Source organism: Lemur catta, chromosome 11, assembly GCF_020740605.2.
Source record: "Lemur catta isolate mLemCat1 chromosome 11, mLemCat1.pri, whole genome shotgun sequence".
Taxonomy (NCBI): domain Eukaryota; kingdom Metazoa; phylum Chordata; class Mammalia; order Primates; family Lemuridae; genus Lemur; species Lemur catta.
Window position 1 is genome coordinate 69394672 of NC_059138.1, and position 26060 is coordinate 69420731.

Here is a 26060-nt window from a genome sequence, read left to right on the forward strand (position 1 = left end):
ACATGAGTTTGATAAATCAACCTTCAGAGCCACTATCAATTTTCTGAATTGGGCCTTTTAGAATAAACTTGAACATTTTCAAAAAAGTAAACAAATAGCATAATCACAAATTCCTCTCTCTTTAAAAATGCTCAAACTAATTTTTTAAAAAATGTCAGGACTTGCCATGGGCTTGTTGCAAGAAACTCTAAATGCAGCTAATGAGCAGATGGTTCCAGCAGACAGCAGGAGCACCGCTGACTTCCACCGATAGTCTAGCTGCCATTTTTCTGGAGGAAAAAACTAGAATTTAAAGAGAGCACACAGTGAACCAAAGCTGCGAGCCTTGCTCCCGAATAAATGAGAAGAGCATGGATGGCCACAGTTGTGAAATGTGTTTACCAGATTGATTCTCCTCTCCCTAAATGCCTTATTTGGACACTTTATTAAATGCCATCTTGAATGGCTTCTTGTTTTCCATGTATAAATGGAAATAAATCTCCAGCTAGACTGTAAACTTCTTGGAGGCAAGAACTGTCTTCTACTACTTTTTTGTTACTCTTTGGCCATGTTAATCCCTATTAAAATAGACTATAATAATTCACTCAAGGAAGCCTATTTCCTACGAAAAGATACTTTAATACTAACCCAACACAAAGTAAGGATTTTGTTAATAAGAAAAATAACATGATTTCAATGTGGTGATTTCTCAGTTTATGAATAGGCAATTTAATGTATTATGAATTGCCTCTTACATCTGAATTCTGGCTTTCAATACCAAACAAGGTTAGAATATTCTATTTGTCTTTAAGTAGTTTCTTGGTTAAACTAAGTCACTGGTAAACTTCAAATAATGCTGAGATTGCTTGAAATTTTACTCATCTGGATGTATGAGTTTGAAAACAGAATGATGAAAATACTTTTCCTTATAGTATTTCATAGAGACTAAAAAGAAGATTTTTACTTTACATTTAACTGCTTAAAAAAAAAAAAAAAAAAAAAAACCAAAGGAATAGACCACATGAAAGTTGGGAAAAGGTAGAGACCAACTTTTAATATGTAAAATAAGAATGACAGCAGGCAGAATACTCCAAAGCACTTCTCCCCTAGTAATCCTTAAACAAGGGACCCTTTTTCGCAGGCAGAATTCCAGGATGAGGCTGCAGGAAACAGGGAAAAGGAAATTCCGGTTTAGGTCGAGTGATAGGGACCCTACCCTTGCAGCAGATGGTGCCAAGATTCAGTTTCAGAATGTGCAAAATCCCCTTCCCACCCATACATATTTCATGAGTGAATTAGAAAAGGGGAAGGAAGTCGGGCGGGTCCCCAGACTTAACAAAGGAACAGAAGAAAATGGGGTGGGGAGAGGGAGGGATGCAGACAGGGTCCCTAGGGAAAGGATTGCTGAACACGGTTTTCACACACATTTGAGAGACACTACTCGTTTCTACAATTGGAAGTTGGGAAGTCAGTTTAGGAGCTACTGCCGGTATTTCTAATCGACAATTTAATGTACTACAAAGCATAAGCTACATTTTAGGAAAAATACGGTTTCAGCTTTCTGGTAAAAAGCAGGGTGTATTCTAGAAAATAAGAGCCACATGTAGACCCACGATGACCATCCCTTCCTGCATATTCACTCAGTCTCTTTCCCTCAGGGCTGCGCTCGTCCATCCCTCTGTCTCAGGACTGCCGTGACCTCGGTCATCTCGGCCTCCTGGCCTCCAGTCAGTGCTCACCCCAGTGACGATGGCTGAGGGAGAGCCAGAGGCAATGAGACCTGAGTTCACTCTCAACCCACATCAGCTCCACCTTTCTAATCAGTCAGACTGAAATAATATCACTTACCTCACGAAGGCCCTGCCTGAACCTCCTTTTTTAATAAAAAGCAACCAAACCAAATACTCCATGTGTCCTCATTATTTCTAGAATGAGGTGAAATTTCTCAGCCCTCAGACTCCTCCACAGTCTTGGTCCCAACCTCATTTCTCACTAGATCCTCTTTCTCCTGCCTCTTCTCCCACTCCCAGCTCCTGGTACTCTGGCGACAAAAAATGGTCTCAGATTTTAGAAAAATATCTTGTATTTGAGATCTCTGTGCACTTTCTAATGCTATTCTTCAACTGAATTGTTTAAATCCAACCCCAACTACTTTAAGGTCCAAGTCAAACTCTACCTCTACCTTTTAAAAGAGAATCTTGTTTCCCCAGGTATAAATTCTTCTCACTCCTATGTAGCTCTCCTGGGATTCTCATCAGTGCGTTCGGTACCTCACTTATTTGCATCAGTGTCTTTTTTTCCACAACTAGACTATACTTCTTGAGGGTAGGAGCTACCATAGTTATTCTGGTTCCTCTATAACATCAGCTTCAATAAAAGTGTAGTGAATGAATGAAGATGGAGAGTATTCTAGGAAGACAGTACAGTAACACCAATTCAGACTACATAGATCAGGAAAGCATTAAAGAAACCATAATAAAAATTTAAAAATTGCTTAATATAAAATAGTACACACATCCCCCATTACCAGTCATCAAATTCTGCCAACTTTACTGTCTAAATGACTCTTAACATCTACTGCCTTCTCAGTTCCTATAGTCACTGCCCTGGTTCAGGCTGACATCTCTCACCTGACTCACTACAATAGCTTTCTCAGGGTTCTCTCCAACATTTTCCTCTTCCTCACTCAATTTTTCCTCTAAACCAATGCCAAAGAGATCTCACAAAAGCCACATGTGATTATGCCACTTCCTTTCTTTGGTGGCATTCCTTTGCCAGAAAGGCAAGTTTAAACTCCTTAGGGTGGCTTACTGGGGCTTTCACAAGTGAATTGTAGCCTCCCTGTCAACCTGCCCTTTTCCATTCCCTGTGAATCACCCAGGGCTCTGGTCGTGTGTTTCCCTGCTGGTCCCTCTGCCTGAGATGCTCTCCCTGCCTTTCTTTAAGACCATGAGTCATCCTTCAGGGATAAGCTCAAAAATCCCCACTTTGTCACACATACCCCTTCCTCTATTGATATAATCACAGAATTAAGACTAGGAAAAACAATGCCTTCATAAGAGGTCATTTATTTAAAGAACTAATGACCAAATGTTAATGCTGTGACATAATGCTTAGGAGACAGCCGATTTCTGTCCCATTCTCAAAGTACTCACATAACAATTTTCAGGATTTAGGAATGAGTGCTGCCTAATTTTGCCCATAGATATTTAACAGAACATAGAAAAACTGAGTGCTTCCTGAGAAACCTGTGATAATTATACATTTAATTTTTTTTTTTTAATTTCAGAAACACCTTGGCAAAAGCACAGTGAAGTGCTTCTCTAATTGCATGCATTTGGAATCACGGCACTTACCAGTTTAAGAAAATATGACAAATGCCTACTCAGAAATCTCTAATCTGCTTCAATTTGTAATAAGATGTACCGGCAACAAAGGCTTTATTCTATCAAATTCATGTCTTTCCCTTTGCAGTAGTACTTTGAAGTAGCTTTCTCTTTGGCACACACGTGGCATTCTAGAACTGGAAAAGCAATGTAGTTCAGTGAAAAGAATGACTGAATAGGCAACTTGTATTCTAACTCAAATTTTATCACTGTCTACTTAGCTAGCTTTGGCCCAGGAACGGTAGATATGATAGAAGTCTTTTAAAATCATAAAAGAAAGGAAATCTGTATGTAACTTCAGAGGCTGGTCATTATTCTTATAACAAGAAGAGGAAACTGCAGACCTAGGTTTCTGTTAAGTAAACTGCAGTTGGCTCTGTTCATGCTGTGTGTTATAACTGAGTTTCCATGCACAAGAGCAGGTGACAGCTACTGAAAAGAAAGGCAAGGCAGGAAAAATGAAAATGTTGCACCAACCTCATGAACACTGTGAGCTTAGGGGGTAAGCAAAGGTATAGATACATCAAATGCTCGAGATATAAAAGATTAAAATAAACTATCATGTGAGTTTTATTCCTAATAACTTATTGTAAAAAGTGTAAGACTCTAGTATCAAATAATTCATTTAGTGGAGGACTATGTCAATAACAGCCTCAAGAGTTGATTGGTTCAACTGATGTCCTTCTGCAGAAGGGAGATCACAGAATGGCTGAGTTTATATTTATCACTAAGGAAGAAAGATCCTTAATATTTACCTTTATGTTAGGCTTCACAGGAAAGTCTACATAGAGGAAGTTCTAATTCCACTGTTTATTTAAGCACCATCTTTGCCCTCAGGGGCGTAAACATTTCAGAGCTGTTAATGCATCCATCATATGACATTCATGCAAGAAGTAAAAAACCATAGTGTTCTATTTTACAAATGAAATGAAAGTTTAAAAGTAACAGATAGCAAATAACCATAAGCAAATTTGCAAATCTCCAACCACTAAATTTCTGTCTCACGTTAAAAGCCTTTACAATTACAAGCGCCAAGTTCAGATTTCTATAGTTACACAACCACATTAGCTGTAAATATTTATAACATTCTGGATTGAACTAAATATAAGACAAAGATAACACAGGTATCTGTTTTAAAAGCACAAAGTTGTTTGTGGCCTAAAGCTGATTATTTCTAACTTTGGCAAAGTGGTACCCTACTGTATGATTTTGAAAGATCTTGATGTACCTGAAGTTGTCACTGGTTTACTGCATCTGCAATGAATTGTAAGATATAGCATTTATTTTAAGGACCACTAGGAAAGAAAAATGCTCCCAATTAAACCATGACATGTTTTCATATCACCAATTATTAAGACTCATCCTGATTTCAGAGATGCTAAAATGTGGGGAAAATGTGCATCTTGAAATCAACAAAATATGACATATGAAAACTGTTGTTCTTCTAATTAAAATGAATTAAAAGGAATATTTTTTTGAGAAATTTAAGCCACATGCTATGATACTCAAATATCCTAAGGACACAGCAGAGGTTGGGAGTTAGTTTATGAAATAGTCCACCATCAGGGTGCTTTTATAATAACAACCTGAACAAGCTGCTAAATTTTTCAGTGGTACCTAGCAAAGTGAAGGTGTCTGAGATCTCCACCTGCATTGAAAGTCAATAGTCACTCCTAAAATAGCTCAATCACAAGGATTTAAAACTGCCTAATTATTTTCTCTCTTAAAATACCAACTATTATGATCCAGTGTCCCACTGTTAAAGATGTGCTGTGTTATTAAACTAAACAGCCAGCCTTGGCCATGCCACTCTTCTCCCGCTCAGTAAAACCCTGTCACTTGTATTCATGGACTTGGAGCAGAAAAAGCATGAAGCAACTTTTTCCCCCTTGGAAAGTGTTGAAAATAAAATTCCAAGGAAAAATTACAGTCAGAGAAAGACATGTTTATAAGCACAGAGGAATATTCCTCTTCATGAGCAATCCTGGATGGCACAGCACTGAGAGTGAAGTCTTAACAAACAACAAAGTCCATGGATGACAATGCATGGCAGAAGAAAGTGGTCCCATTGTGCTCCCAGCCTAACAGCAGCATTGCCAGTTATAAGGCTCAATCTTGAATAACTGCTTTCAGGAAGACCAAGCAGAATGTCCCTTTCCTCTAGTTTTAACTGCATCCAAACAATATAACTCTTGTTGGAACACAAGCCTTCATAAGATACTGGGAAAACTCCCCTCTGACCTCCCACTGGGTGAGAGCATCTATAATCTGTTTTCTTGTTCTTATCTGTTTCTTGTGACTTAGGATACGTTCATTCGGCAACTAGATCCATTTCTGTACTAAACATAAGAGTACATTGGAATGTTCTTTCAAAATTCATATTCTCTAAACTATCTGATTAGGCACAACTTCCAAAGTCAAACTTGAAAGCCATCAAGCCAGGATCATAAACATACATATTTGCTTAAATGCTCAGATTTCTACATGATTTACTTTTGAGAAGAGTTCTCTTATAAATCCAGTGTCATAAACCACTTGCTTAGAGCTATGAGCAGCTGTCATTTTCACCTAAGGAGAATGCTCTGGGGTGGGGGAAACCCAAACCTAGAGAATTTAAAATAAAATATTATTTCCTTCAAACATAAAACCAGGCAGAAACATTTTCCACCCCCTCAAACCTGCATTCCCCAAGAGGTAAAAAGGCTTACGTATTCAGACTTCTCCTGTTCTTTTTTGTCCGTCTGCAAAAACTGATAGTTTTCTCTTGCCAGCTTCTGGACCAGTTCGATTCGTCCGATGTCATCTCTCTCTTGAAGCTTGCACATCACCCCTGCCTTAAGAGTCGGAGAAAGAGCGAAGATATACTTAAATCCACAGTCCCAGGACATGACACCACTGCAAAGTTCACCTTAGAATAAGCTCATCTTTGCCGTCGCCTGGATTAAATCATGGTCTTGGTAAAATATTTTGCATTTCCAAAACCGAAACTGTATTATTTTAATCTAGGAACACCCTGCCAGAAGACTTAGAGTTGAGAGCATGTATCGGTCTACTTTAAGAGGGTGAAGGGCAGAGAAAACTAAATCATTTGCTACTAAGTGTGTGCCTGATATGCCCCTGTTTGTTTGTTCCTGACAGCCTGTTTCCTGTTACATAAGCAGAGCCTAGCAAGAGGTTAAAAACTCATGGGAAAGTTAGCCAGGAACCACGCTGGCAAAAGGGTGAAGTGATAGAGTCCTAAAAATAACAGTACATAACCTCCCATGTCCACCAGATCATTCATTTTGTATATACACAGTTAACAAGAAGATAACAAGATAATTTTTTTCCACAACTGGAAAATTACTATGGGGCATTAGTAAAACACTCCTGATATTGCATGAAAGATGGTGAAAATTTTTATTAACAATAAGAAATTGGAAAAAGAAAGCTTAAAATTTCATTCATTGGAGTTTGGAAATGATCCCTAAAGCATCATATTTTTAATTAGGTCAAGGCACCTAAATAATAATAATATAAGGAGAGAGGTGAATCTAGGGCTTTAGAATTGGAAAAGAATGTTCATTCTAATGCACAAATTATGAACTGTTTCTGCTCAAATTCTTTCCAAAATGGTTCATACTGACATACATACCAAGACATGATCTAATAAAGAAATCTGAAATTATACTTGGCAGGAGTAGTTAGAACTATGGAATCTTTGTTTTGCCCAACACAACCTACAGGATTTGAATATACTTAGTAACATGACCAAATATGGGGAAGGGGCCAGCCAGGGATCTAAAGCTTCGTGGTCTTTGTGGTTTACGCTAAGGATACCCATGTTGTTGAGTGGGCATCAGAGAAATGGAACCATCCATGCAAAGTGACTAAATCTTTATTCCCAAGGGCAGTGACATCTCTTTATCTGCAGTTTCTCCAACTAGGAAGGAAGGAAACAAACAAAAAAATCCTCTGAAGAGGCCCAAATCACAGACTCCCAGAGGGACAGCAAGTGGAATTCCTCCACCAAAGTCAGAGATTTATTTTTACAACATCCCTCACAAGAGGTTTTCCAGTTCCTTTCTAAAGTTGCCTTGGACAGGGATCTCAGTTTATCTTAAGACAGCCAGGACACTGTCAGATAGCCAGAACTGTTGCAAAATCCCTTATCACATTAGACAAAACTCTGAACTCATTTCACTTCAACCCATGAGTACTAGTTTTGCCTTTTAAAGCAACTGAAACTAGGCCTATTCCTTATCCAACATGACAAACTCTCAAATATTTAAATACAAATATTATATCCTCCTTTTAGTATTCTCTAGATATATAATATCCCTAGTTTCCTAATTATTTTATTTGTTCATTCATTCACTCATTCACTCAACAGAGGATATGTGAGCAACAACCTACTATAGGTTCTGGGGGTCTAGTAGTGAATGACGACAAAAACGTCCCTCATGTCATGGAGCTTACACTCAATAGAGAATGTAGATTATATAACACATGGATAGGAAACATCAGGTGATAAGATAAGACAGGATGGAAAATAAAGTGTGACAAAGGCACAGAGACGTAATTGGAAGCATTATTAAAACAGAAATGTCAGGGAAAGATTTTCTAGTAAGATGGCACTTGAGTGGCGACCCAAAGGAAGAGAGGAAGAGGTGACACGGATATCCAGACAAAGCATGTTCCAGGCAGAGAAACAGCGAGTGCAAGGGCCCCGAGGCTTGGTGTGTTTGGCATGATCAAGGACGAGCAGAGAGAGCAGGGTGGCTAGAACAGGGCTTGGAAGGGGGACACTGTTAGGGTCGGTCAGAGAGGTGATGTGGAAAAAGATTACGCAGTTTCCTCACAGGCTGTATAAGGAGCGTGGATTCTTTTTCTGAATGAGACAGCAATCCTTTGGAAGGTTTTGAACAGAGGACTGGTATAATCACTTATATTTTAGCAGGATCATTGTGTGTCCTGGGTTAGGTGGGGGAATGTAGCTGCAGCTGGAAGACCAGTTAGAAGACTGGTTTCCACACGAGATGGCCTGGAGCTTGTGGGAGTGGTGGAGACGGTAAGAAGTGGTTCTAACCACTGGGTGTATTTCAAAGGAGGGGCCAGCAGACTGTGTGCTGTTTGGGAGTGTCCTAAGTATTTGGCCTGAGCAACTGGAAGGATGGTGTTGTCATCGACTGAGATTGGAAAGACAGGGAAGGTTGGAAGGGCTGGGAAGGAAGATGTCTGCTCGACTTCCCAGTGGAGTTGCAGGGCTGGCAGTCTGGGGGTTCAGGGGAGAGGTCCAGGCTGTAGAAGGAACTCGGGCGTCATCAGAGTGTAGACAGTATTCTTCTGGATTTACTAACGCAGTGATGTGGATCTAGGCACTGAGTCTGATGTTTAGATATTGGGAAGATGAGGAGAAATCAGAAAAGGAGACTAAGGAGAAGTGGCTCCAGGAGGAGGATCTGAAGAAGAGAGAAGGAGGTGCTTCAGTGAGGAAAGAGAGAAAAACTCCATCAAATGCTGCTGAAATAGCAAACAAGATGGGTTCAAAACAATTGACACTGAATTTAACAAAAGTAATTGGTGACTTGGAGGAGAACAATTTCCTTTTGAAGCGGTAGGGACAAAAGCTTCATTAGCACGGGTTCAACAGGGAACAGGAGCCAATCCTTCCAAAGAGTTTGTGACAACAATGTGCTGCTGAAGAGCGAGGCTGAAGGGAGTTTTGCTCACTTGCTTAAAACAAGGGATACTCCAGCGTATTTATCTTTATTAGACATCACCCAGCAGAGAAGGAAATTCAATGACGAGGAGGGAAAGGGGGCATTTTCAAGAGTAATGTTCTAGAGTAGAAAAGGGAGGATAAAGATCTGACCTCGGGCAGAAACATGAATATAAATATTTCATCCACTGGAACAGGAGGGACGGTGAAGGGCAGGGGTAAATATGCAGGTAGGTTGGCATATTTGGTGGTGGGGACATGTGGAAGTTCTCTTCTGAAGGCTTCTATTTCTCAGAAAAAAAAGAAGTGAAGTTTATTAGCTGAGAGTAAGAATTGTGGGGAGAATATGCTGGAGGTATGAGGAAGGAAGGCACGCAATAGTCATTTCAGTTGCAAGCACTGGAAAAGTTTTATTTGAAAAGGGTCAGACAGTGAATATTCTAGGCTTTGTGGGCCATGGGGTCTCTGTTGAAACTACCCCATTTTGCAGTTTTAGCTCCAAAGCAGCAAGAGACAATGTATAAATGAATATGCACAGCTATGTTCCAATGACACTTCATTTACAAAAACAGGCAGTAGGCTGTGGATTGTCAACTCCTGGCCTAGGAGAAGAGGAAACTGGGCAAGGGAAGTAGAATAAGATTGTCAAGCATTACTAAGGGCACACTTGATTTTATTTTTAGATCCTTTTACCATCCTAGCCCTCCTCCTTAGGGCATATTTCTGTTTGTCAGGATTTTAATGGAACCTGCAACCTGAGGCAATGCTAAATATACAGGCTGATCCTGAAGATGCTATTTTAATTAATACTAATGAGGGTGAAAGAGTTTCAGTGGCGTAAAGCATCCTCCTTCAAACTATGAAGGCAAGGAAACTGTTTGGGGCAATTTCGACTCACAAATGACTAACATTCTTTAAATGTTTTGACACTTAAAAGACTACATTTCTGTTATCTTGAAAATCCATTTTTGTCAACCACCTAAGATTTCTTCTCTCTCCTTCCATGTCATCTGCACAGTGTTTAATACACTGTCCTGCTAGTGGGGAGAGGATGCTGACGACCATCCGACCCGGGCACCTGCTCCGTGGTGTGATGGGTGAGCCCTGAGCCCTCTGTGTTCCCCAGCATGGCTCTCCAGTATGATAGAGGGCCTGAGGCCCAGGCTGTGGGGGGACACAGGTGAGAGTGCTGCCCAGTTAACTCACTCAGCTCCCCATTGGGCATTTTCCTCCTCGTATAAGTACAGGCTGCAAAGCAACTTGGCTAAGCTCCCACAGACTCTGATTTGGAGACACTCTTTCCTTCTGCCTGTAGGTCCCAAACACAGGGTTTTATTTATTTATTTGTTTGTTTGTTTATTCATTCATTCACAAAAGCATCACCAATAAAAGGCTGGAATTAAATAGAGGAAACTGACGAGGTCTTGACTATATTTTTGGTTTCAGTGTGAATGTCAGTTTTTAAGGAACTCTAAACACTCTTCATATCATATGATTAGTATCCTAATGAATGAATTGTATGATATAATTATATAATTATATCATATAATGAATTATATTCATTTATATTCATTTCTTTCAGGCAGAAATATTTTTATTAGGACCAGATACTTGGGTACACAAATGAAATGTGTATTTGATACCCCAAAAGCTATTACTTTTTAAAGTGGGCTTCCGACTAAATTATTTTATATTTACTTCATATCTTATACTGAAAGAAGGAATATTGCTGTCTTGATTTTTCTGGTTTCCATATAATTTTTAGATGCATTTTCACCAGATAATCAATTCTCCAGCACTCCTTACATAACAACTATCAAGAAAAGCTTTCAAGGAAGGTTATAAATGCTTCTTCATTCCCTGGAGGACTTTAAGCCCATATATCCTAAACGGCTTGTAAGGCAGTGCTCTTTGGAAACATCATGCTAAACCAGATGTTCTCTGAGGGTCCCTTTCACAGCTCTATAATTTAGTAATTTAATTCAAGAAACCCATGAATTTATTAATGTATTTTGGGAGATTTCTTACGGCAGGTGAAGCAAGATAACTAACAGCCCTCGATCTAGACTTTCACATTCTTGGTCTATTTAATTTATCTATGTGAAATTCATTATAAACAGTTTACCTAACATTGCTAAGCCAGAAAAAAAATAAAAGATTCATGTATAACTGTCAGAAGAGTTATTTAAGAGCCTTATTTCAAGGTCTTGTTTTTTAAAAAAAAAAAAAAATCTCTGTAATGTATAACTAAAGCTTTTCATATGATTTTTCAGCATTTGAGAAGAGAAATGTTATGAATGTAAATGAAAAGCCTGTTTTCTTTACAAATGGAGTCATAAAAAAATGTTGTGTCCATACCCTCTGTGGTTAAAATGAAATCTGAACAAGATTCCTTAGGAAAGACCACAGGGATGATAAACGAGCATCTTACTATGACAAGAGGTGAAACAGCACAGTTCTGTGTACGAAAACATTTCCCACATTATCTTAACTTTAAAAACCACCTTTTCTAAAACACCTACGTAAAACATTGTGCAAAAATTGCTATCAAGAGAAGGGCAACCAGGAAGAAAGAGTCCACCTTTCATGAAAGCACTTTTGTAGTAATAGAAGGCTATGCAACACGAAGTCAGGGTTTTTGGATAACTCTTATTAATTACTACATAATACGTTCATTTCCTTAAAAATTAAACCTTGAATATAAATTCATAGAGTTTTTTTTGCTATTTTAAATAAAAAATATAAATGACAGAATAAAACAATGATGGCTTGAGATATTGTATTACTCAGTTGTATACACCTATTTCCAAAACAAAATATTAAGAATTCTTTCCAGAAAAATTTAGATGACAGTTCATAGTCAAAAAATAATAATAATTTCAGGGCAGCAAGTATTCATTTTTTTTCAAATTTCTTCAAAGAAAGAAATAGTACTATGAAAAAGCTCTCCCTGTTAGGAACAGAAAAATATGCACTTTGATAATGGGGGAAAGAACTGTGAAGCAAGCGTCCATGGTGAGAAATACATACAATAGAAAGTGTGGCAGTCAAGGCAGGTGTACTAATCCCCGGAGTATCACTAATGCAGGCCTTAGACTCCATACTGGGGTGGAGCCTCAGAAATCATTCATTGAGTCCAAGCCCCTCACTGAATAGGCAAGGCGCTGAAGTTCAGGGAGGCTCCCTCCCTGGACCTCCTCCTTCGTGAATTACTTTTGTTCATGCACTGCCCCGTTGGATCTCCATCCTGTACAAATACTATTCGATACCACATTCTGCCAGAGCGCGCTGAGAGCAGGGAAGGAGGCAGAAATCATAGCTGCATGGAATTTGTAACTGTTATTTCCCTCTAATACTGTCTTAAGCTATTGTACTGAGAGAATTATGCCCTCTGATTAAACTCAAAATATAGAATTATAAATTTACATGACTGACAAAGCAAGGGGTTCATTCATTTCACATACTTGATTCCTTGAACTTTCGGACTAGATCACTGAGTCCACCAATATTCTATATTGTTTTGCCCTGAGAGAAATTACAGCTCAGATCTGTATATACTATTGATCACACTGCTAAGCAGGGCAGCAAAGTTGAAAAATAATAAAGAAGTAAAAAAAGAGAATAAGCAAACTTTAATAAATTCCAACATAAATGATTTAACAGGATCATCTGTTTTCTACAACAGCCTTAAATAAGAGCTTTCTTCAGTACATAGTTTTTTAAAGTTACTCTTTGGCTACAGACAAATTATCAAATATTTGGCAATTAATTTACATAATTAACAATTATTATCACTTAATATTAAAATGATTGGTTCAAATATGGGACAGGAGGCAAAATAGTCACTGAATCCAGTGGCCAATGGCATCAAAGCAAGAATTTCCAAAGTTCAAAACATTATAAATTATTCACTGAAGGTCTAATTAGAACCCTTAAGCTAGAACCTGGTAAAACTTCAATACATTCTGACAAAGATTCTTTAATCCTTTTGCCCTATATAGAGTGAGAATAACACCACATCCCAGCCCTGTTAACTACCTTAAATATTCAAACCCAAAAGCAACGAGATCGATGATCAGGATGCTAATAAGTGACAGAGGCTAACCTTTCTGAGTGCTTACTGTGTGTCTGGCACTATTCTAATTGCTTCACATGTAGTCATGTAATCTGCAAAACAATCTGACAATTATCTCCATCTTACAGAAGTTAGAAAGGCAGTTTGCACAGTGGTTAAAAGCAAAGATGCTGGAGCCAAACTGCCTTGGTTTGAAACTTAGCCCCGCCTCTCACCGGCTCATCTGTAAAGTGGTGGTAATTACACAATCTACCTTATGGGGTTTGCTGTGAGGTTTAAATACGGTAATAAAAACAAAGAGCCTTGAAGAGCGTCTAGTATGTATGAAGTGCTGCCTAAGTGTTAACTCTCAGTATTATTACAGAAAAGAAAGATGGGACACAGGAGAGTTAACTTGCCCAAGGTGCCGGTGGCAGAGCCAGGAAAAGAACCCAGGTAGTCTGGCCCTGGGCAGCACCTCTAAATTTCATGCCTAACATTTATTGAAACTCTCCTATGTGCCAGGCTTGTAAACTTCTTTTAAAATGTTGTTTCATTTCAATCTTATGACAACCTTATGATATCTCCATGTTACAGAGATCAAAAGCATGCATGCTAGGTACTGCTTAGCACAGTGGGGACACCACAGGGACAAAGACTCAGGCACCCAGCAGGAACTTACAGGTTTAGAGCTGCTAAGGAACCTGCCCTTAAGGAAGAAGGGCTGGGGTGCAAACCCAAGTCTGAAGCTTTCTTCACTCCGCCCTCATGTCACAGCATTAAAACAGGGCGTTTCTTAGGCAGAAAAGATATTTTTAGCGAGAGAAAAAAGAAAGGAACCAATGGGTGAGGGAAGATTAGCACTCTTGGGTAGGTGGGAGGCCTAGGTACAACAAGGACCCTGTCTCTCTGGGGTTAGTGGCTGTCTTAACCCTTTATATACCCAAAGTTTTCAACAGCCTAGAGGCATTTTCCCCAAAGTAACATATTTATCAAGTATGGGGGGATGGGACCGTAAGGAATGAGAAACCAATTTCTATTTAACTTGCTTAAAATTATTTCAGTACTCTGGGGTAAAGATTGAATTAATCTGAAATACTTACCATGGAGTCTGGCATATAGATAGTTAAGCAATTATATGTAATACATCAATCAAATTGCATGTGTAAATTATGCACATATGTACACATCCATGAGCATACACATTTATTTCTAATTCTGCCTAGGTAACTCATGGCAAAATCTGAAAGTTTTCTTTAAGTTCACCCCACACGACTTGAACTACCAATTCTTCCCAGGGCATTTGTATAGATGGACCTGGGGAATCAAACCAATAGAAATGGTGGTTCTACCGTGGTAGCTGATTGGGCTTTCTCAGACATACTAGGGGAGATGACGCTGCCTTCCTGCCTACTCAGCCTAGGCTTGTAACACTCACAATTATGCCTCCCGGTGAACGTGACTTTCAAACCTAAACAGAATCTGTTCCTGATCTAATTATTGATTTATTGGTTGCATGATTTCATTCTTCTCTGTGTCCTGTAGATGTACAGTTACGTCACTGTTGCTGAATAGAATCACAAAATTCTGAAGAGCAAGGTCTGTGTACCCTTTTGAGAAATAAAACTGCATTCAAGCAGACTTTTGCCCATGGAATAAGTTCAAAATAAATAAGGAATAACAGTTTAAATTTAGAAACACTTGTCCCACTAATAACTAAAGGATGTAAGAAACCCTCGAGAAAGTCGTAAATATGCTGAGTTAGGAAATCCCTTCATAGGTTTGCTTGGAAACCTTAAGTGTAATTTCAATATGAACTTGTAGACTGCAGTATTTTTAATACTATCATAGCAAAACAATGCAAATTTATTAAAACACTACAATCTGTGCAAACTTGACTGAAAAAGTTAATATGATTATTCTGATCAGAATTGACAGATTTGGAACCTTAAAAGTGAAAATGATGGGCCAACCAGGCTAATTAAGAATCTTTAAATGCTCCACTGTTACATAAAGTTAATAGCTGATAGCACTAGGGTGCCCAAAGTTTTTACACCATGGTAGGATCTGGAGGTAAGTTGCTACCAAAAGCATATCTACGCCATGGTTTACCTCTTGGGAGATAGCACAGCACCTCAGTGCTGTCGGCCAGCTCGTTCCCCTCTGCCTTCTGCAAGGGAAGGTCTTCCCTAAGGGTGGCCTCTTCTTCTGGTTCTTGACTTACGTTCCCTGCTTTCTCTGGGAAGTAGACTGTGTCTATCTGTCCCTCTCTCGTGAATCACGTTATCAATATGGTTAGCAATTTAGGGCCCTTCTTGTGAAATACCTTTATATCAAAACTAAGCACTTTATTCCCAATAATATGACTATTTACAGAACACACAAGGCAAAAACTGTATCACTTGTGAACACCTGTCCTACCTTACCACCCTCAGCACAGAAGAGTACAACGCATGAGGGGCTGTCACAGAATTGATCCTACCTGAGAATCTGGAACACCTTCCGCTTCTGTTACAGTTACGTGTTTGTCATTGTTTTCTTCATCTTGTTCAATTGCTTAAAAAAGAAAAAAGAACACTATTAAACAAATGTAGCAGCATAAGAAAAATGTTTCAATTTTCTTTCAGATAGCAATTTGGCAGGAAAAAATGATGGTAGGTGGATTCATAAAATGTAAATCTTGGCACTATTTTTTTGTTATTCAAATGGAAAGTTAACTAATAGCACTAGGTACTTTTCATGTACCTTATCTCATTTCTTAAAGCAATGGCAGTGGGAAATTTTAATCTCAGTTCTCCTCTTCACCTAAACTCATCCATACATCAGTATTGTGCTTTGCCAAAACAGAAGCGGGAAGTATAGATGAAGACTTCTATTCATTGCATGTGAGAACAGTCATATTTTTTAAAATGTGGTTTTCTGGCTGGCAGTTTAAATGTCATGTAATAAAGGAAGTGCAGTATTTTATATCTGGGTTTCTTAGTGCATTGTTACCATGAAATTCCAAACTGTGGGGTCTTGAATCTGCCTCCCCCCTCCTCAGAATCTCCCTATCCAAGACCTTGTCACCCTTTTCTCACTGGTGTGATAACCTCCTACACAAAGCTCCTGTCTCCAGCGTGGGCACAACTGCTAAAATAATCAGTCTCAAAAAATATGAAAATGGCATGTGCCAGGTTTTGGCCTATGTATTGCTTAGTTTATTAAATCTGAACTTCTGCTAGATCGTGGAAGGGCTTTCTGGAACTGTCTAGCTTCCCCCAATATTAAACTTTACACTGACACTCAGCACCGAAACTATTTTACATTACTGTGATTCAAGCATAACGACTGGACAGCTTTTCTATTAATACAGCCTGCTCTTCCTTTTCAATAAATATTAACTGAGCACCAACTATGTCCATAGCAGGTGACAGTGACATTTGACAAGCCGGATGATGTGTAGACCATGATAAATTCAGATTTGAACCTAAGAACATGGGGAATTGCATGATTTGATGTCTATTTTTGAAAGTTCTTTTTGGCTTCTTTGTAGAGAACAGACTTAAGAGAAGGAAGCGCGGAAGCAAGGAGACCAATTTGGTGACTGTTGCTATTGTCCTTCCTAGAGATGACAACGGCTCAGACTGGGGGTGGCTATGAGCAGGAGAAACACGGAGGACTAGAGCTGTATTTTTATACAAAATGGCACAACTTGCCAACGAATTGAAAAGGAAGATGAGGGAGCGGCAGCAATCAAGGATGACTCCTACGCAGAGTGAGTCATTTATCCTCTTTGCCCTCTCTATCAAAAGCAGGTCAGACACATGCCAACCCAGCTGGCAGTCAGGTCCCCCACTGTATTTAAGGATTCAGTTTGCATTATTTTGTGTACTTTTAAATATTGTGCTCTTTCTGCTCTGTGTTGTTTAAAGCACCATTTCATGTACCTTTTGCTTTTGCATGCCTTTCACGCCTGCTGTGTGGTGCTTACCACGGAGCCCACCTACAATGCTGTGGATAAAGCACGACTCTGCAAATGCTAACTGGGATGAACAGCTCGTCCCCAAGTGACCAAAATGGCACTACTTGACTACACCTACTTGAATAATAAGCTACTTCTTTTGTACCTATTTATGAAACAAGGAGGGAGGAAAACTCTACTGTTAACCTCCACAAATACCTAGGATAACTCCTACCAGCTGAGCACCTAAAGGCAAGGTAGGAATAGCTGAAGTGGGTAGAAGTTTTTCTTCTATTTTCAGAAAAAAGTTCCATTCACGCTCGTTCAAAGGGGTCCCCTGTTGCTACTGTTGCCCAGTTAGGAGGAAACTTAAGAACAAAGAAAAACACTCATGTTTTCTCTAAAAAACTAGAGGCAAGAATACGAAGGGAAAAATAAAACACAGAATAACATCCTAAATTCCACTTAGCAATGCAGTGGGCTATGGAAGCAAGGAGCTCTGCTTAACCAATTGACATGACATGAGAAGCCTTTCCTCATCATCATTTTCTTGGAGGGCAGGCTGATCATATACCAATGAGGGATAACTTCACGTGAAGAACAACCATGCTTTGGTACTTAATTTGTGCTTTATTTGAATTTTTGCTCTTTAAAGTTTAAATTTTGATGAAAATGAAGATAATTAAATTTTGGAATCTGTTTTTAAAACAACATTCTAGGGTAGGAGCATTTCTCTTTTTTACCTCTTGTACTAGGACACAGAACATCCAAGATGATAAATAACCATTTCAGATGAGAATTAACACTATTTTTAAAGAGTTAGGCATAATTCTTAATATATAGGAAGAAAATTAAAAGGGGAACAGATGAACACAAGAGCACACTTGGGATAAAATGTCTGTCCTTTATTTCTAGCTTATCCCCAACAATGCTACATGTACTGTCACATCTTTGAAGATCTCAAAATCTGTTGCCTAGCATTATGCTGAAATTAACAGAGTGAGAATCACAAACACAAGCAAGTTAAAGGACCTGGCAGAGGTAACTCAGCAATCTATCTCAATCAGCATAACGGAGAGTCTCAAAATACTGCCAGACTCTTTAACTTCAACCCCGTGATGATGAAGAGGAGAGAGCATTCTCTTCCAACACATAAATAATATCACTTTCTTGGAAATACTGAAAAATTATAATTCCAAAAATGCAAACTTTAGCCAGTGGTTCACATACACCACTTGGGAACAAAAACTTATTTATCTTGGATTTCCAGGGATTTAAGATTAGCCCATGAAGTCACAAGCATGAAATACACAGAGTCACGTAAAAGGGGAGTGAGTACTCCATTGACCTTTTAATGCATAATATCAAGGAGTAAATAAGGAGATAGTTTCTCTCTTTTTGCCTTCTAGGGGTGTGGCTTACCTGGTGGAAGAAGGAGGAAGCAATTATTTAGATTTTTGAGTTTAATTTTTCTTTTATCTGTTCAGAATAAGGGTAGGTTGGGGAAAATTTCCTATGCAAATATTGATTCTGGGACAGTTCCCTCCAGCAAAACACGTACACAGGAATGACAGCTTCTGGGACCAAGGGAGGCTAGGAGCCTCTCTCTCTGCCAACACAAACCATCTTCTTATCTCTCAACACACAGAGTGTAAAAGCAAGCAAAGGCCTTTGAAAATAACATACCATAACAAAAGACCCAAGTACAAGACTAAAGCATACACTTTGAATAGTGAATATTAGAGGCCACATGAGAACAAAGAATACATGTGGATTAATTAACACTAATTCACATAAAAGTACCTAGTTTAAATGTGTCTATTTGTAAATTAACCAAGAGGGATTCAAGATGAGCTACTGTTGACAGCCCTTAAGGATTTTAAGGCTTATCTTGATATCACTTTCTTGTTGCTGTGGGGACAACAGGTTTTCTTTATGACTTACTAGGGCGCTAAGAAAACCCTCCTAGTAACTCTACTAATAATATTATTTAAACACAAAGGGGGTTGATGTCCTTTCAAAATGATGCTTATTTAATTTCTGCTAATCAATTTTGAAAGGGGGAGAACTACACTAACAGAAAAAAATAATTTTTCTGATGATTTTGCACATCAGCAAATCCATCCGTGTGGGTCCTAACTGGGACTTCTCTTTTCTTTTCCTTTTTAATGAAATAGAATGGCATAAAATAGAAACAATAGGAAAAAATTAAGATCCAAATGCATTTTTCACAAGTGTAAATGAAATGTGTACCAACATGAAATCTTTTATGTGTGCTGAGGGTTGTGGACATAAAAATGTTTATAGAAAACACTGTAGTGTTTCCAAGCCATAGGAGGCAGAATCCAGTTCCTCATTATCTAAGTCATCAGCTATTTTTTTGCCCCATCCTGGAGAGGGGTCATAATATTGACTTTAGGAGTCCACTCAGCAATACTCCATTCACATTCCACAAGGAGTTCATACCCTGCGGGAGGGCATGGTAACAAGCTTGCAGGGAGAAATGTTTATAGAGGATATTCATTTTTGTTGCCAATATATAATCACAAATGTGTCCAAATGCTCAAATCTCTTCTATTCCTTAGAAAGAAAAAAAAAAGCAGTTATAACCCTTCACCTCATCACTATATTTTTTTAATGTTAAAATTAGAAAAATAGGAGTCAGTGTTCAGCATCAAGACACTCCACATGGTACTATAATCTGGCCCACGCAATGCTATTGAACATTGAACTTCTCTTTGAAAGCTGACCAATAACCACTACATCTCTGTCCCAATAGTTTTTTCTCAACCCCTATCTATTCAGTCTGACTACTGAACTTGAGACTTGTTGATATAAAACACTTTTCTGTGTCCTTACTGTCCTTAAACCTTCTAAAAATGTAAGTTTTCCCCTACGCTCTCTCTTCGGCCTCTTTCCTCGGTGATCTTATCTGTTCCTAAGGTTTCAACTTGCACTGCTATGCGGGTTATTCCCAAATCTGTGTCTCTGTCTCTGCCTGCTTCTCTGAGTTCCAGGCCCGCATTTCCAGCTACACATTGGATGTTTACATTTTACAGACTGTAACATATCTGCTACATACAAGCTGCTAGGTTCTCACTCATGTGTGTAATCTAAATATTAAACACAATTGATCTCATGGAGACAGAGAGTAGAATGATGGTCACCAGAGGTTGGAAAGGGTAGTGGGGAGGCAGGTAAAGTGGGGATAGTTAATGGTACAAAACCATAGTTAGATAGTTAGAATAAACAATACTTGGCAGCACAACAAAGTAATAATAATCAACAGTAAACTAAGGCATACTTTGAAATAACTAAAAGAGTGGAACTGCAATGAATATTCCTAACACAAAGACATGATAAATGCCTGAGGTGATGAATAGCCCAATTACCCTGATTTGATTAATTCACATTGTGTGCCTGTATTAAAATATCACATGTACCCTATAAAGATATATACTTATGGTGCACCCATAACTTTAACAATTAAATAATTGTTAAAATTATAACAATAAATTAATTTAAAATTAATAATAATTGTTAAAATAAATCAATAAATTAAACAAGCTGCTATGATAGGTACGGCAGCATAATCTTTGCCTCAAAAAAAGAGCAGTCTACGTAATACGGTGAGTAACAAAGGTGTGCAATCACAGGCTCCCTCCCTCTCCTGGGGTCTGTATTTGGATCACCACCAAGTACTGAAGCTGGCGACCTCAGCCTCTTCCTGGTCTTCCTTCCCCACAGCCCTCACATCATTCTCACGCTAAATCCTGTCACTTCTACCTCTGGAATGTTTCCACCCTTCTTCTCCGCACAGTCCCAGCTCATGACATCATCTCTCACCTGGGCTACCGTCACAGCCTCCCCTCGCTCCAGTCTCCACACTACCTGGGTTCTTCCTCCAGAACAGGAGTCTGGCCAGGCCCTCCTGCACCCTGTAGTGCCCCCTCAGAGAACGTGAGAATCATGCAGGGAGATTAACACCAGTTCAAGTTCCACAGCCCCAGCTTCCCTGATGCCCTAGGGCTTAACCCAGGGACGTGCAGGTTTGAAAGATTTCATACCTGTGACCCCCACTCTATTCAACACTGGCCAACATTCAAGTGGAAGCTCTCAACCTGGCCTCGAAGGCCAGGCCACTGGGTCTCAGACGCGCTCCCCAGGTACATCTCCCGCGTTTGTTTCTGGCCCATGATGCCCTCTTCCTCAGCTTAACCAGGAGAGACTGTCTTGTCCCCTGGGCTCCCCAGCCTTAATAAAGAGCCTTCTGAGTCCTCACTACCAGCATCCAAGGCCCCAGACAAAATGAAGAGCCTTTCCTCCTGGCCTAACAAAGTTCTTTTTCTGTACACTCATGTTTTTTTATCTCAGTGTTTTATAGTCAGCAGCACAAACATCTGTCTTTACTAGTCTACATTATGAGTTCCTCAAGAGGAGAGTACATTTCCATAATCCCACCCAGAATATTTTCTTGAACATAGTGGTCCTAAGTAACGGCCTATTGAATTGAACGAAGGTTGTCAAAACAGAAAGTAATAAAAGACAGACATAAGCTGAATAAAATGTCACATCCAGTTGAGGGGATGGGGTTAACATTATGAAAGAGGCGTCAAGGGAAAGCTAGATTTCAGATCAGAGGAGGGGAGGGACTCAAGGTGGAGAACTGGCATGATATGGAGAAATGCATGGGGTCTGACGTCAGAACAGCGAGGAATAGAGTGTTGGGAAATGTTAGAAAACAAAGCCAGACAAGCAAGTTGGGTGTAGATGTTCAGCTGAGGAACTTGGAGGGGCAAAGGAAATACCACCATCACTATAGTATATACATACAGTTCTGGAGCTCTTACTGTTTCAGGCACATGACAAACTCTTAGTGTGGATTATCTTGTTAAGTCTTTACCATATTCCTCTAGTAGAGGTCCTGGCAAGGCTGGACTGATGTGGCCACTGGGGGAAGGTCAACAATTTGATACCTCTTTATGCCAACATTTGCTCAATATCTATTCAGCATTTCTTCACTAGGGCTAGTGAGAAACTGAGTTTCTATTCATAAAGGGTGAATATCATTTATTGGAATTTAGCAATTCACTTTTTTTGAATTGTCTCATTTGACAATTAAAAACTTTTATTTTTTAAATTGTAATAAAATTGTCATACTATAATTGTATATATTTTCTGACACCCATATTTTTTTCTGACATGCTTCCTAAGGAGAGAGGTAAATCTCATTGCTCTGATGCAGCAACATCCCATGTGTGATCTGGTTTCATAATTATCACGAATCACCAACCAAAAGCTGGCAAGTCTACAGGTTGGTAGAGCTGCCTTGCTGAGCCTTGAGCAATGAGCTTACGTTCACTGAAAAAGTATTCCTCAGTGATTACACGCACCCAGCAAGGGGCGTTTATGCATCGTCAATAGTTAAGACCAACTTCCTTGGCCAAGGCAGGGTCCATTTACATTTGAGAGTTATGTGATTCTTAATGTAGGAATCTGCATTTAACAAGGGCGTATATTCATCACACCGGTGATGTTCCTGGGCAGGTGCACGGTTGGCCCTCGGCTTAATCAGATTCCAAGCACTATTACGATTATGCTCATTTTATAGATGGAAAAACTGAGGCTCAGAGATGTCAAATAGCTTGCCCAGAATTACATAGGAAGTCAGTGGAGGAGATAGCAGTTAAGTCTCCAGGTCTGACTCTTTATCTGTACCAATATGTTATAAAGATTAAGTTGTCTAAAATGAATTGAACAGAAATAAGGCTGAAAACATAGGAAACACAAGGTTTACTTCAAACAGTCTAAGCACAAACTGACTTGGATTTCCTACCAGGACTTCGGTCTCTGAAAATTAGGGCCACAATGACTTACTGGATTTTAATCGCTCCTACCCACTCCCTTTCCCCAACCCTTCCAACCCATGGTTTTATATGGAACAGATAATGTTTGCTGCACATAAGAAATGTGTTACCTTTATTAACATTTGAATGCAGGTGTGTGGATATTCTGAAAATGCACAGCACTCAGACAGCACAATAAATCTCTGGTGAGGAGACTGATACCTGAAGTAGCTGAAAAACTCCAACCTCCTGCATCAGATGCACCACACTCAGCACACCTGACTGCAGGGCTCAAGCCACTGAGAGAAGGGCTCTGGGCCCCCCCAACTCCTCCTGCTCCCAACTGACTGCATGATTTATGCCCACCCTAAGGCAAAGAGGATTCCATTTCAATTCTTATGTGTTTTTCTTGTAGCCAAGACCCTCCAAACTTCCTTCTCTGCCACTTAATAGGTTTTTACAGTGATTTCTTTTGCGTAAGATTTAATATATGTCCAGTCAATGGAAAAGTTAGTCAATAGAGAAAAATGATAATGTCACTAGGGCAAAGGGTATCCCATACCAGGTCCCTAAATTAGGGCATAAATATTTACACCGCTGGCCAGGGTAATAAAGGGTAATCAGTAATTGACCCCAGTGGCCTGTTACATTGCCATTCTTACAAGGAATTGTATCAGAAAAAAAAAATGTTTTCTTCCCATGCAAAGATAGCTTGAAGATTATCCAACTAAAATAAAACCTCAATACACAAAAATCAAGTTAACCTTAGCAACAATTTTTTTTCCAGCGTTTTTCCTGAGAAACAGAAAGGCTTTAGTTTTGTTAGGTGCCTTTTCAAGGGTACGTTCTGGTGACAAAACAGACTCAGGCCAATCTGCTATTATCACATGGGAAAAACAGGAGCAGCAATGGTTCTCAGACATTGCAAAATGTTCATTCATTAAAAAAGATCCCGGTGCACTCCACCACTCTATACAGTTTCTCTCAGGAATTAAATTTGAAAAGATTTATCTCTACTAGTAAAAGAAAAATGATTCCTGAGCCTGACTATGTGCCAGCGAAAAGCTCCGCATGCTTTATGCCATCTCATTTCCCCCCTTCAACGAGCCCCAGAGGCTTGTGTCATTAGCTCCATTTCCTAGAATAAGAAAATGAGCCTCTGGAAGCCACTAAGTCATAACAAGTGGCTAATCCAGGACTGAACCTGAGTCCTTGATTCGCTTTTCACAGCTACATGATTCTGCCTTAGGGACCGTAAATCAGAAAACTCAACAGGTCAGATCTATACGGACATTCTTATTCACTCAGGTTTTATGGTAGACAAGTAACCTACATTTAAAGAATAACATTTATCACAACTCTTTTGCTACACATATCACGCTCATAAGTTTGTTTCTGAATTGTCAGCAATTCTACTGTTCAATCTTCCCATTGAGGTTACAGTGGAATTTCAAAACACACACAACTACCAAGAATTCCCTAGGAGTCCTGGTGTTTGCAAATACAAGCGATGACATCAAATGGGCTACTAAATAAATAAAGGGTGGAGACAGCCCAAGAAGAGTCCAGGAAAGAAGATTACAAAATCTTCTTTAACCCCCATCAAAGTCTATACTGTGAGAATTTAAAGGAATTTCTTCTTCTTATACGTTCAAGGAAAAAAATACAGCATTAGTCCCATGATACTTCTAGTACACAATCTTAGTCAAGTTACGTCAACTCACCAAGCTTCAATTTCATTACTTATAAAAGAGGGATGATAATAACCACTACCCACAGCACGGATGTGTGGAAGGAAGGAAGGATGGAAACTGCTTAATCAAGGGTAGTGACTTTACATTACAAAATATGATAATGAGCTTTTCTCTTTTGCATTTTCATCTGTGGATGGGACCTTTTTCCTAATCTGACCCACCTACCATTGCGGTAGAGTGGAAGATAATGGAATGTAAAAACAAAGTCATTAATATTTATATTCTGACACCCAAGGTAGATTTTTTACATCAAGACAATAGTCTTGAAAGGACAAAATCTGTAGAGAAATGTTAACTTGCTTTGTACATCAAGAACCAATCCTAAGTCCCAGATCTCAGACCCTTCTCTCCCGTGATGGCTAAGTCACAGGCGTGTCCCCCTAAAGGAGGAGGTCAGGAAGTAACCAGCTGGAAAAGCTCAAGGCTGTCCCCATGTTGTGTCAAGTGCACTGTGGGCAGAAGGGTGACAGGGCAGCAGAGATGGAAGGGAAGGACTGGCTGGGCTTAGGTCTGGGAGGACATGGCCAGGGAGATGGCTGAGGGGACACTGAGGACAGAGGCACTGGTTTACAGGCAGACGCAGCCTTGGCACAGAGGAGACTGCTTTGAAGTCTGCACCCAGCCCCTCTGGGGGTCAGCAGACTCACAGTTAATCAGCAGCGAGCACAGTAAGGCTGGCGGCAAACCAGGTGCAGTTTATTTTTCCTGAGTTGCTCTTCTTTACCAACATGGCAAGTTTCTACATGCCCTGGGGACAGGGACATGCAATGGACCCTCCCCTCAGAAGAGGCAAAGGTCTTGATGGAGCAGATGGCAGCGAAGCAGTGGAGTACATGCTCCATCCAGAGGCAATATGGGATGGAGCAGCTAGGAAGGCCCAGAGCCCCTGATCAACTGAGATGGGCCCCTGGCCACACCACCATGAATCCACTGTGGCAGCAGTGAATGGAACAGCCCCATGTAGCTCCAACAATCCCACACACCAGGGACCGAGAGATACAGAAGGGGCAATTTAAACCAGCCCCAGGCAGCAGCTACATCCTAAACAGACTTCAAATCAGAAACAGGTAAAAGAATGCTCAATGGCAGCAGGTAGCAACTTGTGAGGACCATAGAGCAGTTGTCGAACATAAAGAACACATCATTCCCTCTACATTTCAGTGTGGTGAATAATTTTAAGAGCCTACTACACTCTCAGTTTGGAGTATCAATGTAAGCACTTTAATGGCTCATAAGAGAAAATAATCTCACACAATTACCAGATAACAAAGCTAAGCCAAAATGTATTAATATTTGAAAAAAGTATTAACACAATATTGGTTATCAGCCCAATTTTAATTTTTAATTAACAAATAATAATTGTATACATTTACAGGATTGGATGTTGTGATGTATGT

At 39.6% G+C, this 26060-nt stretch overlaps 1 protein-coding gene across 2 annotated transcripts in view; it reads right to left on the minus strand.

Annotated features, from left to right (window-relative positions):
* Window positions 1-26060, minus strand: part of RAPGEF5 (Rap guanine nucleotide exchange factor 5) — a 210741-nt gene that overhangs the window by 86842 nt on the left and 97839 nt on the right. For both annotated transcript variants that reach the window (XM_045564354.1, XM_045564355.1), the window contains 2 exons: window positions 15603-15676; window positions 6074-6199 (listed from right to left, as the gene is read on the minus strand). In XM_045564354.1, the coding sequence (XP_045420310.1) occupies window positions 6074-6199; window positions 15603-15676 (200 nt within the window). The remainder of the gene's footprint in view (window positions 1-6073; window positions 6200-15602; window positions 15677-26060) is intronic.